This window comes from Diplotaxodon limnothrissa, unplaced genomic scaffold (assembly GCF_057381915.1).
Source record: "Diplotaxodon limnothrissa isolate DT_005_m unplaced genomic scaffold, D_limnothrissa_male_GT1.1 unmapped_scaffold_2, whole genome shotgun sequence".
Lineage (NCBI taxonomy): Eukaryota > Metazoa > Chordata > Actinopteri > Cichliformes > Cichlidae > Diplotaxodon > Diplotaxodon limnothrissa.
The window spans coordinates 186558-200373 of record NW_028188556.1 but is presented as its reverse complement, the minus strand read 5'-3'; the positions used below and the strand labels follow the sequence as shown (position 1 = coordinate 200373).

The window sequence follows — 13816 nt, the reverse complement described above, 5'->3', positions numbered from 1 at the left end:
CTACCCCCCTCTCATCAATGCAAATAGATGGGGGAGTGATAGTCTTTTCCCTCAGTGTGCTGGTCTGCCTAGAACAGTCAAAGTTCTCAAAACGAAGGTAAAAACTGTTAAGACTGTCTGCCAGATGTTTGTCAGAGGTAAACCCCTCTAAGGTAATGCTACTTTTACCTTTCTACAGAAGATGTATTTTCATAATACTGATGGTGCAATACAATTTATGTTAAGCTGTCTTTACTTTTGTACAAGGTGAAGTGTTTGCTATGTGCCAGGGAGCTGGGATATAACAACAACACCTCATCCATGCTTAGGCACTACAGAGCTTTGCATCATAATAGGGGGAACACCGATTGTGGAGCAAGACCAGGTGAGCCATCAAATGCAATGATAATATAGCATGCAGTAATGTTACTAAATGATATAACAATATTATACAACTGTAATAAGTTACGTGTGTGATATTTATATTTGTGCTTCGTCTTTATTGTCTTTCCTCAGGAGAACAATCTCAAATAGATGAAGACCTGGTTAGCATGGTGATGGAGGACTCCCAGCCATTTAGCATTGTGGAGGACAAAGGATTCAAAATATTTGTTAAATCATTAAATCCTAGCTATGTTCTCCCCACTAAAAAGGCCATAAAAGCAGTGAAAATTTAGTTTTTACTGAATAAAATGTGAACAGGCAGGACTGAGGCCTCAGTGTGTAGCTGTCCATACCTCAACGTTACAAAAGCACAACCACCGTCCACACCCCAACCACACCTCACCTCACAGTAAATGATCATTTCCATTTTAAGCATTTCCAAATAATCATTTTCCATACTGCCAGTATAAATATACACAGTATACTGTCGTTGCTTCCAAATTGGCATTTGATGCATCCCTCCCCTGAATTTGGACCAGCCATCCTTCAAATTCGGAGAAAAGGACGCATTTGTCGCCACATTTGAAAGACTCTTTGAATTCCGACAGCCCTTCGCTGCAGGTGAGCCCATCTCCCCTGCACAACACTGCAGACTGTGCACCACAATCATCCTTAGATTAAAAATAAAAATCAGATATAATTAATTTCAACTGTAAATACCATCTATCCATCCTCTACTTCTTATTCTTTTCAAGGTTGTGTGGGAGCTTATCCCAGCTACCACAGGGTAAGAAATACAAAGAGTTTACAAAGAACAGAGATGACAAACTTCAAAGGTAACTGAGAATATTCTGGTATTCATGTTTATGCAGAAGTGTTTGATTTTAATGTTATTAGTGCACAATGCTAAGTAGATTTATTCAAAAGTCAAATAACATACCAACATTGGCTTTGATGGTCTGATGTTTGGGGCTTTCCATTTCTAAATGTTACAGATGAGATTTGCATCCAGCTCCTGTCCTGCACACAGTTCGGACAAAATCACCCCATGAAACCATCAGAAACTCCAGGCTGGAAAACAGTTAAGTTATAAACTTTTTTAAAAACAAAAACAAAACAAAGAAAAAAAAAGCAAAAATGTAATAAATGCAATTTATAAGAGCGTTACGCAGAGAGGTGTGGAACACATCAGACATCACTCAGTCTAAACTGAAGTAATTAGTACTTAGTTTATTGGACATCCCTTACACATACAAACAGCAACTTCCAAAAATGTCCCCCTATCTTCTTCTTCTTCATTTTTAACAACAGCTTGCATCCAAAGATGTTGCACTACTGCCATCTCCTGGCTTTTATTCTAAATTCACTTCCAAATCCTTAGATCTTCTTGATGAGACCAGTATTTCTTAAAAAACAAAACAAAAAGCCACTCCTTTCCCTTCATTATGACTTAACTGATTAACCACCTTTTCAAACGTTAGTTCCATTACACCACCCATTTCTACCCTCAACACTCTCTTACATACTTCCTACAACTAATAAGCACATGTTCAACCGTCCCCATAGCATTACACCAATCACACAACCCAGTCAGATGTTTCCACATCCTAAAAAGAGTACCATTTAGAAAGCAATGACCTGTTTGTATTCTACTTATAATAACCTATAATATCCTGTCTATTTAATCCACTATGGCTGTTAACTTCTATTGTGTTTTGTATCCTATATAAATGACTCCCTTTTACTTCATTATACCATGCCATTTTCCAGAAATTCTTACTTTCTGTCCAAACTGTATTTTTTCCTTGCTTTGCTTTGTAGTAGAATTGTCTTGAACGTTCCAGCGAATAGGTTTATGCTACGAACATATCAATGTATTTATAAGTTACAATTCTGTTTGAATCCTGCAGCTTATCACACATTTGATTTCCATGTGTGACAACTGTTCTCGGACTCGTTCCCGGTGGGTGATGGGCTCCGCCAGGGCTGCTCTTTGTCTCCGGTTCTGTTCATAATTTTTATGGACAGGATTTCTAGGCGCAGCCAAGTGGCGGAGGGCTTTCGCTTTGGTGGCCTCAGAATCTCATCTCTGATTTTTGCGGATGATGTGGTTCTGTTGGCTTCATCGGGTGAGGGCCTCCAGATCGCACTGGAACGGTTCGCAGCCAAGTGTGAAGCAGCGGGAATGAGGATCAGCACCTCCAAATCTGAGGCCATGGTTCTCAGCTGGAAAAGGGTGGAGTGCCCACTCCGGGTCGGGGATGAGTTCCTGCCCCAAGTGGAGGAGTTCAAGTATCTCGGGGTCTTGTTCGCGAGTGATGGGAGAAAGGAGCCGGAGATCGACAGACGGATTGGGGCTGCAGCTGCAGTAATGCGGACGCTGCACCGGTCCGTCGTGGTGAAGAGGGAGCTGAGTGTAAAAGCGAAGCTCTCAATTTACCGGTCGATCTACGTCCCTACCCTCACCTATGGCCACGAGCTGTGGGTAGTGACTGAAAGAACGAGATCGCGGATACAAGCGGCAGAAATGAGCTTCCTCCGAAGGGTGGCTGGCCTCTCCCTTAGAGATAGGGTGAGAAGTTCGGCCATCCGGGAGGGGCTCAGAGTAGAGCCGCTGCTGCTCCACATCGAAAGGAGCCAGCTGAGGTGGTTCGGGCATCTGACAAGGATGCCCCCTGGGCGCCTCCTGGGTGAGGTGTTCCAGGCATGTCCCACCGGGAGGAGACCCCGGGGCAGACCCAGGACACGCTGGAGAGATTATATCTCTCGGCTGGCCTGGGAACGCCTTGGTGTTCCCCCGGATAAGCTGGAGGAGGTGGCTGGGGAGAGGGAGGTCTGGGCCTCTTTGCTTAGGCTGCTGCCCCCGCGACCCAGCCTCGGATAAAGCGGATGAAGATGGATGGATGGATGGATGGTGTGACAACTGCAAGTGTCCAGAGTGAGGACAGACTGAGGGACCCACTGCTGCACATCATCTGTGAGGCTTTGCACCCCTGATGATCCACCAGGACAAACTCAGCAGTGTGTGAGGAAGAGGAGGAGGAAGAGCCAGCAGCAGCTGACAGATGTAGAGAATAGACAGACTGTTCCCTGTTTGTAAAGGACTGCTATAAGTTTAAAATAACCAATTGTCTGTCCTGAATCAGTCTTATTAGGTAATGTTCAAATAATTTTATCATTCCAGTGTTTTCAGTGTGGGAGAAAGTACTCAGGGCCTTCAAGTTACACACTATGAAATGCAGCAACAAGTTTAGTATTCAGAAACCTAAAGTATGTATCAGCAGCAGAATGGAGCTAAAAATGGTGGCCCCTAGAAACAAAGCACGTACAAATTCCAAAACATATTTCTAGCCTTAACTACAAAGCGTGTGGTCATTGGATTGGGACACAGCTATTAGATACTATCTAGCTTTCCAACACTTGTTTCGGCAGCAGAATTCTATACTATACACCCATAGTCCAATACTGATCTAATTAACCCAGTATGTACAGCTTTCAATGACCCCCTATTTATTTCCTGCCAGCTTTATATACTCTGAGACCACAGCTTCTCAATTCAAAGTGGCCTATAAAAGAAGTGCAGTTAAGACAAGCTTCCTCTTTACAGAAACAAACAAGACGGCTACCACAGAGGTAACTTTCAAACATTTTGCTGCATTGGTGCTTTCAACAAAGCAATAATCTGTTAATCTTGTTTTCCTCTTTGAATCAACATAAAACCAGGAGTCACAAAAGTAAAACAAAATGACAAAAAAGTATGACACACATCGAGTGTTCGAGCAGGGATAAATGATTTATTTCTTTTAGTTTCATTAACTGTATACATAACCTATTTTGGGGAATTGTGGATTCCAATCTGATTAATATTTCTCCTTACCACTAAACTGTCTGATAGTCCCTGTTAACACATGCCTGCTGACAGATGATACAAAGTAACATGTCTTTGAATAAAATCTGAAGTCTGTTAATTTTCTGATTTAACAGCAGATTTCTCGACACGCAGGACCGAAAGTGGAAAATATATTTATTTGACATTTTAATCAGAATAACAGAGAAATAAACAGTTGGTGAATTCATGTGAATGCTGCTTCTGCTGTAAGTCACAGACCTATAAATGTATAAATGCTCCACAATTCTCATTTCTATCCATCATCTTGAACACTGACTATGAATGTGTTCACTTCATTATTGTGTGATTTGGTTTCTTCACGTGTCTCCTTCAGTGCAAATAAAGGACTGTTAGAGTGTGTGCTGTGTGTTTTTCTGAAGCATGACAATCCTTTCCAACAAGTATTTCCAGCTGTTTGTCTCCCCTCTGCACTTTAGTCTTTCTTCTTGTCATGTCTGTGTTTGTCCACCAGGTGTCACCCTCAGCTCATTTTCGCCAAATCAGAAGCATCAGATTTGTGGAGACGCTCTGCCTGCCAGACACAGCTCAGGGCAAAGCAACATGTCTATCCTCCACAATATACAGGCCTGTGTTATTTAGTATTTATATTTCAATGTATAAATGATCGAGTGTATTCAAACTTTACACCCCAAAAATGACATTAAATGTCATCATTCTAGACACAATAATAATGCAATATCAAAAACCTCAAGGATTCAAATCTTACTACATTGAAACATTTAAAAACTCAAAGACATTAAGTTTACTGTCATATATGATCAAGAAAATCAACAATCTTCACATTTCAGAAACTGGAACCAGCTTTAAATGTGACTAAAATAATGATAAAACAATCAATTCTCTAATAATTGACTAACTGATGAATCACTGCAGTTCCAATATATTGTTGCATTTGACAACCCACTACAGCAACTACAGAAAACCACTAACCAGACTGATGACAGATTTCAAACATGCTGAATATGAAGAGTAGTATCATTTAAACTCACATGATTATCAGCCATAAGAACAAATTCAGATTTATATTGATGTAACAAAGGTATATAAATGTAAGTACAGTTTGAATCAGTGCAATATTATTTTTCACACATCAGTGTGGTGGGCTGCAATTTTAAAGCCAACATGGTAACGTGATATTCGGCCAATGGTGTGGAGATTCAGCTTTTTAGATCGAATTAAAATCAAGTCACTCAAATTTTTTTTCTCTCTGCAAAGGAGCAGAATTCTTGAAACAGGGTTCTTTAAACAGAGTTATATAAACAGCAAAACAGTACATCACAATACACAAAACAAGAAGACAACACACAGCAAAACAAACAAAGCAAAGGCCAGGGTGTAGAGCCTTTAAGCACAATCAGTAGAGACACACAAAGTAACAAAAAGAAAAAGCTAGTGGGGTCATATCTGACCTTCCTGTAATAGGAGACAACAAACAGCTGCTGAGTAACTTTACCATTCCTTGTCCTTTCACTGATTTAGTTTTAAGTTTAAACTAGTACAAGTATTTTTCCAACTTTGCAAATGTTGATATTACAACAATTATGGATTAAATCACTGGTTAACTCCGATGCATCAATTTTTACCCACGTTGTTGTGTTTCTGATATTCAATACTTGTGTTACATAACTTGCCCTGCCTTTCTTTCCCCTCCTTATTGTCCATCACTTTTATGACTCCTTTTTACAGGGTTAAGGCCAAAGTGAGCTCAAACGTTTGAACTTAATGATTGTTGGCCCAGTTTGGACTGTCATACCAGGTGCATCTTCCAATGGGCCAAGTTCGACTATCTGTATGTCATAACCTGTCACCATGGTCTATAAATCTGTCAAAAGTTACATATAAGTTGTACTTAATAAATTACAGAGCAAAACTGTATGCATGAACAGGTAATCATTCAACAGATGACACAGCCTTATGATATGAATATGGATAATATTTCACTTAAGTATATGAGTCTTATAGAGTTTGATTATAAGAGTTAAATGCTTAGCAGGGTAAATCCTCTATGAAAAACATTCCAGTGTGGATATCTACTGTGTACAAGCATACATGATTATATGTAATATATGTCCTCAAAAAATCCAGAACAAATGGACAGCTGAACTTCTCCGTCTAAAATGTAAAGCCTCATTTAGAAATTACACAACTACATATAATGGTCAGGGATCAACATGAACATATCTTCTCTGTCTATTTCACCTTAATCAATTCTGAAGTGACTCCATCTCCATAAAGATATAGTCCCGCATAGAGCGGCTGAGTGAATGTGGTCTGGACTCTGTGGAGGAGAGTCATGGTTTCAGAGACGCTGTAGAAAGACAGAATACCTGCTCTGTGATCCAGGTACACTCCTACTCTGGAGGACCGAGGACCTGAGAGGACAATTTGTGCACTGTTGTACAAGAACTGATAACTGTTAGTGTAACAATATAATGCCCAAGATCTGTCATTGAATCCAAATACACATTCATTGAGGCTCCCAACTCTGCTGATATTCTTGCATGTGACTGCTACACAAACCTCTCCCCCTCTCCGCTCCACCTCCCAATAACAACGTTTAGTCAGACTCTCTCTACTCAGGACCTGAAAACACCAATCAGCAAATCTGTCTGGATGATCAGAATAAGACTGTTGTTGCTTCATTCGTGTTACTTTTCTGTTCCCCTCAGATAATAACAGATGTGTGTTTGCTGTGTTTGGATCCAGCGTGATTTCATGTGAATATTTTAAGAATTCAGCTCTGGTCTTTGGCTCTGGTGGTGACAGTAAAACATCCACTTCAGTGACTGTCAGTGAGATGTTTGTCCATTCCTCTCTCAGAATGTCCTGTAGTTTATCTCTGGTCTCTGACACAGCTGCTGTCACATCCTCAAAGTAGCTCAGAGGACGAATATTGATGCTGGATGAGTGTGTAGACTCACTGAGTGCTGACAGTGAGGGGTAGTTGTGTAGAAACTGGTTGTGATCCTCTGTGTGTGAGAGCTGCTCCAGCTCGCCGTCTTTCCTCTTCAGCTCAGCGATCTCCTGCTCCAGCTTCTCCTGAAGCTCTTTGACTCGACTCACTTCAGTTTCCTGCTGGGATCTGACCTGCTGCTTCACATCAGAGCTTCTTTTCTGGAGGAGACGGATCAGCTCAGTGAACATCTTCTCACTGTCCTCCAGTGTTTTATCAGCAGAGCCATTGATGGCCTCCACCTCCCTTTGAAGCAGCTTCACATCTTTCTCTCGCTCCTGGATTCTCTGCTGGATGTTTAGTCGTCTCACCTCGAGCTCCTTCTGCTTCTCAGTCCTTTCTGCTGCAGCTGGGACTGTTTCATGGCCTTTATGTTCATCCATTGAGCAGACAAAACAGATACTCTGCTGGTCAGTACGACAGAAAATCTTCATCACCTCATCATGACGAGAGCAGATGTTCTCCTGGAGCTTCTTGGAGGGGGCCACCAGCTTGTGTTTCTTTAATGATGGTGAATCATAGTGAGGTTGGAGGTGTTTCTCACAGTAGGAGGCCAAACAGAATAAACAGGACTTGACGGCTTTCCACTTCCTCCCAGTGCAGACATCACAGGCCACATCTTCAGGTCCAGCATAGCAGTGATCAGCTGGAGCAGCTTGGAGTCCAGTCTTCTTCAGCTGCTCCACTAAAGCTGCTAATATGGTGTTTTTCTCCAGGACAGGCCTCGGTATGAAAGTCTTCCTACACTGAGGGCAGCTGTGGATTCCCTTCCTGTCCTCTTCATCAAAGTGGGTTTTAATACAGTTCATGCAGTAGCTGTGTCCACAGGGAATAGTAACCGGACCCTTCAGTAAATCCAAACAGATGGAACAAGAGAAGGTTTCTTCATCCAGCTGAAGTCCTTTCTGCGCCATTTCTCCTCTCAGTGTCAGTGACTGTGTGCGTTTCTCTTCCATATAACTGAAACTAGTCTGAGGTGTAATCTCCACAAAGTCTTTTTCTTCAGTAAACGGAGCTTATTACAGCCTACACATCACAACATGTTGGTTACACCCATGAGGAGGAAACACGTGGACAGAGAGGAGGTGATGTGTTTAAGAGCAGGAAGAAGAGGGAGGGTTATCAGGCTGTGCTTCACTCCAGGAAGAGGAGCAGTTTGAGAGCGATACTGTGTGTTTAACCCTTTTTATTTACTGCTCACATCAACTTTTAAACCTGTCAACCCATTTTTCTTTATAAAAAAAACTTCCCTTTTTAACTTCCCTTTTCCCACTTAAGTTGGCTTTATTAAACGTTAGATCTTTAGCTGGGAAAACATTTTTAATTAATGATTTAATCACTGAGCACAGCCTTAATTTTATGTTTTTAACTGAAACTTGGTTGGACCAAAGTAACAGTGGAGCTGTTCTCATCGAGACGACCCGTCCTAACTACAGTTTTATCAGTGAGGCCAGGGTGAGCAGGAGAGGAGGGGGGGTTGCTGTCTTATTTAATGAATCATTTCAATGTAAGCAGCTATCTCCTGGAAGTTTTCAGTCTTTTGAATATGTGGCTTTACAGCTGAAGGCCCCATCCAAAGTTGTGTTTCTTAATGTTTACAGGCCTCCCAAATACTGCACAGACTTTTTTAATGACCTCAGTGAACTGCTGTCTGTGATCTGTGTTGATTTTGACTGTGTAATTATTGTTGGGGATTTTAACATCCATGTGGACAACCCTCAGGACAAAGTGACTAAAGACCTGAGTAACACTCTGGGCAACTTTGGGCTGACTCAGCATGTAACAGAGGCCACACATAATAGAGGACACACTCTTGACCTACTGATCTCCAAAGGCCTGAGCATTTCAAAGGTTACTGTGTCTGATGTGGGCGTGTCTGATCATTACTGTGTTTTCTTTGAAAGTAAAATCTCAGCCCACACAAATATATCAACAACAGTGATCACAAAACGGTGTATAACTGAACACAGTAGTGCAATTTTTAATCAGGTCTTCCCATTAACACCTGACCTGTCCAGAGGGTCAGTCAATGAGCTCATCAATAGCTTCAATGCTAACATGTTAAATGTAATGGACACTATTGCTCCCATTAAGGTGAAGGTTATCTCTGGAAGGAAAAAGTCTCCATGGAGAAACTCCACACTGGTGAAAAATGAAAAAAGAGAGTGTAGGAAAGCTGAGCGCAGATGGAGAAAAACAAACCTCCAGGTTCATTATGACATTTATAAAGAGAAACTTCACAATTATAATTTACAACTGAGGAGTGCAAGGAGGTCCTACTTCTCTGACATCATCACTAAAAACAGCCATAATGCTCGGGTCTTATTTTCTACAGTTGACAGGCTAACAAACCCTCCTGTGCCAGTCGCAGCTGAACTTCATTCAACCATGGCCTGCAATGACTTTGCCAAATTCTTCACAGAAAAAATCCAAAAAATTAGACAAGCAATTGGTACATCAACAGCAGATCCAGGATATGTACTGTGTCCACCAAAAAACTGTTTAAATACCATGAAACAGTTTAAACCTATTAACAGCAAAGACCTGGAGGACATCTTAGGTCAACTGAACTCTTTATTATCAGGTGTGTTTCCAGAATCACTAAAAACTGCTGTAATCAAACCTATACTGAAAAAGGACAATCTTGACAAGACACAAATGAACAACTACAGGCCGATCTCAAATCTCCCATTTTTAAGTAAGATCATTGAAAAAGCAGTTTCTCAACAGCTCAGTTACTTCTTAAAACAGAATAATTGCTACGATGCCTTCCAGTCAGGTTTTAGACAGAACCACAGCACTGAAACCGCTCTGACCAAAGTGTTTAATGACATATGTCTGAATACAGACAGTGGAAAAATGTCAGTCTTAGTTTTACTGGATCTCAGTGCAGCATTTGATACAGTTGACCACAACATATTACTCAAACGACTGGAGAACTGGACAGGTCTTTCAGGAACTGTACTAAACTGGTTCAAAACATACGTAGAAAAAAGGAAATACTTTGTATCAATAGGTAACTTCACATCTGAGCAGACAAGTATCACATGTGGAGTTCCCCAAGGTTCCATCTTGGGACCCTTTCTGTTTAACATTTACATGCTCCCACTGGCACAGATTATAAACAACAACAAAATAAACTATCACAGCTATGCAGATGACACACAAATATATATCACAATGTCACCAGGAGACCAAGGCCCTGTGCAGGCTCTTGGTAAATGCATTGAGGAAATCAATGACTGGTTGTGCCACAATTTTCTCCAGCTAAACAAAAACAAAACTGAGGTAATAGCCTTTGGCGCCAAAGAAAAACGATTACAGGTCACCAGAGAACTTCAATCTATACATCTAAAAACCACAAACCAGGCGAGAAATTTGGGTGTAGTGATGGATGCAGACCTAAACTTAGAAAAACACATTAAGACAATAACAAAGTCAGCTTACTATCACCTCAAGAATATTTCAAGGATAAAAGATCTGACGTCTCAACAGGACCTGGAAAAACTAGTCCATGCATTCATCTTTAGTAGGCTTGATTACTGTAACAGCATCTTTACAGGTCTACCTAAAAAATCAGTCAGACAACTACAGCTCATTCAGAACTCTGCTGCTCGAGTCCTCACTAAGACCAAAAAAGTGGACCACATCAGTCCAGCTCTGAGGTCTTTACACTGGCTGCCTGTCCGTCAGAGGATAGACTTTAAAGTTCTGATGCTGGTCTATAAAGCTCTGAATGGTTTAGGACCAAAATACATCAATGACCTCCTGACCCAGTATGAACCTTCCAGATCCCTCAGGTCATCTGGATCCGGTCTTTTATCAGTTCCCAGAGTCAGAACCAGACACGGAGAAGCTGCATTCAGCTTTTATGCTCCTTATATCTGGAACAAACTCCCAGAAAGCCTCAGATCAGCTGAAACACTCAGTTTATTTAAATCCAGGTTGAAGACTCACCTGTTCTCAGCTGCATTTGAATAAAGCACCAAATCCACACTTTTAAGCTTAAATTTCAAAACTTACATTTAACTACTGATTTTATCTACTGTTCTGATTTTATCTGTTTTGATTTTATATACTGTTTTGTTTGTTTGTTTGTTAATTAGTTAGTTAGTTTATTTGCTTGTTTTAATCAATTTTAAATCATGCTTTTTATTTGTTTTTGTTTCTAATGTCTCTGTAAAGCACTTTGAATCACCTTGCTGTTGAATTGTGCTATACAAATAAACTTGCCTTGCCTTGCCTTGCCTTGCCTTGCCTTGCCTTGCCTTGCCTTGCCTTGCCTTGCCTTGCCTTTAGAAATGTCAGAGTTCTCACTGAAGTTAACAAACAGTCCTTAAGTTTCAGTTAATACAGAAGGATAATAAACCTAAATATACAGATAATGAAGCCACTGACATGATGCTTATGTTGCATTTAAGTTCATGTTCATTTCAATTGTTTCTCTCCCTCAAAAACCATCAAACTCATATGCCAACTACTAAATCTAGCGCACCGCTAGATTTAGTAGTTGGCATATGAGGCAGTAAACAAATAAAAGTGTTTTGAAACACATTCAGCTCCACAAAACTTTGATAAATATTTGACAACAACAATAAAAAGGAACCTTGTGTTTTACTGAGTTGTGTGACTGATGTAGCTACGTGACTATAGTTGCCAATGAAGTGTAGGTAGAAGTTGGCGAATCTGAGAAATTGTTGCCGGTGCTTCCGGGATGTGGGAGTCAAAAACAAACCTGTCCCGGAAATCCTGGAGAACATTATTAATGATTGCCTGAAAAAAAACGTTGGAGAATTTATGAGTCCAAACGGCATCACAAAGAATTTGAAATGTCCAAGGGGTGTGTTGAATGCAGTTTTCCACTTATCCCCTTGTCTGATGCAAACCAGGTGATAAGCGTTGCATAGATGAAACTTTGTGAAGATATTGGCTCCGTAGAGGGGTTTGAAAGCTGAACTAATGAGGGGTAGTGGGTATTTGTTTTTTATTGTTATATCTTTATATCCAGAAGTCAATACGTGGCAGGAGGGAACCATCCTTCTTCCCCACAAAAAAGAATCCCGCGCGACCCTGAGAGGAGAAACGTCGAATGATGCCGGCCGCGAGCGAGTCCTTAATGTAAGAGAAAAGTGGATGCAGAGTGCAGAGTGTTCCAAGAAAAAGGGTCATCCTCCTATTTATTTACGGAAGTGAATGGGAAAGCTGTATGTTTGGTTTGTTCCCAGCATGTTGCAGTGCTGAAAGAATATAACCTCCGTCGCCACTATGTGAGTCTTCATGCCGACAAATATGACAACTTTCAAGGACAGCGGAGAAGAGAGAAGGTGAATGAACTGTTGGCGGGTCTGAAGAAACAGCAGTCTGTGTTTACTCACAGCCGAGACATCAGTGATGCTGCAGTGAAAGCTAGCTACCTCATTGCTAACGAAATTACACTAGCTTCAAAACCATTTAGTGAGGGTGAATTTGTAAAAACATGTATGATGAGGGCATCGGAGATTGTGTGCCCTGAAAAGTGCCAGGCCTTTGCAAATATCAGCCTGACAAGAACAGTTGCCGACAGGATTTCTGATCTTTCAGCGGATTTGGACAGCCAGTTGAAGCAAAAAATAGTCATTTATTGTGTCTGTGAAGGTTCTCAGTCATCCAGGTCATCGTAGTCAAAGGAGCTTGCAAAGAAAAGCGTCTGGACTTCTTTAAGTTGCTTGAAGACGTTTCACCTCTCATCCGAGAAGCTTCTTCAGTTCAGTCATTTATTGTGTTTTCAGTTGCAATTGATGAAGGCACGGACATTACAGATGTTGCACAACTGGCAATTTTCATCCGCGGAGTTGATGACACATTGACCGTCACCGAGGAGTTTGTGGAATTGGTACCGATGACAGATACAACGACCGCAGCTGATATTTTCACCGCACTCGTCGGCGCGCTGGACAGGGTCGGAGTGGACTGGTCCCGCGCTGTCAGCCTGGCTACAGATGGTGCGCCCTCAATTATCGGGTAGAAAGTAGGCGTTGTAAAAAAGTTCAGAGATAAAGTGCAATCTGCAAATGGAGGACGTGATTTTTGGACTTTTCACTGTATTTTGCACCAGGAGGCTTTGTGTTGCAAGTCACTGAAAATGGATAACGTCATGAAGGCGGTCATTCAAACTGTTAATTTTATCCGATCCAGAAGCCTCAATCACCATCAGTTTGACAGTCTTCTCAGAGAGAAAGACCACATCTATGGCTTGCCATACCACACTGAGGTAAGATGGTTGAGCCGAGGTGCTGTGCTGAGGGGTTTCTTTGATTTATGAGAAGAAATTGAACAGTTTATGGAAGAAAAGAGGAAACCAGTGTAGGAATTTCATTCCGCAGAATGGATGCAGGACCTTGCATTTATGGTGGATGTTACAGAGCACCTGAATAACTTGAACAAACAGCTGCAAGGATGCAACAAAGTTGTCACGCAGTATTATGACAGCATACATTCTTTCAAGTTGAAGCTGTTATTGTGGGAGACGCAGCTCGCTGGTGGTGATGCAGCTCACTTCCCCTGTCTGAAAAATGTGTGCACGATCCAAAGTGTGGCAGATATGAAGCGGT

General features: G+C 41.3%; 1 protein-coding gene across 4 annotated transcripts in view; it reads right to left on the bottom strand.

The window, feature by feature from the left end:
• LOC146606939 (tripartite motif-containing protein 16-like) overlaps nucleotides 1–8155 on the bottom strand; it is a 40637-nt gene extending 32482 nt beyond the window's left edge. The window contains exons 1-2 of one of the 4 annotated variants that reach the window (XM_085349181.1): nucleotides 6494–8140; nucleotide 4524 (exon numbers count right to left, since the gene is read on the bottom strand). In XM_085349181.1, the coding sequence (XP_085205307.1) occupies nucleotide 4524; nucleotides 6494–8140 (1648 nt within the window). Of the gene's footprint in view, nucleotides 1–1868; nucleotides 1879–4523; nucleotides 4525–6437 lie in introns of those variants that run through there. The other 3 variants (XM_085349180.1, XM_085349183.1, XM_085349184.1) reach the window with 3 other exon arrangements.
• Between the last annotated feature and the right edge of the window lie 5661 nt (nucleotides 8156–13816).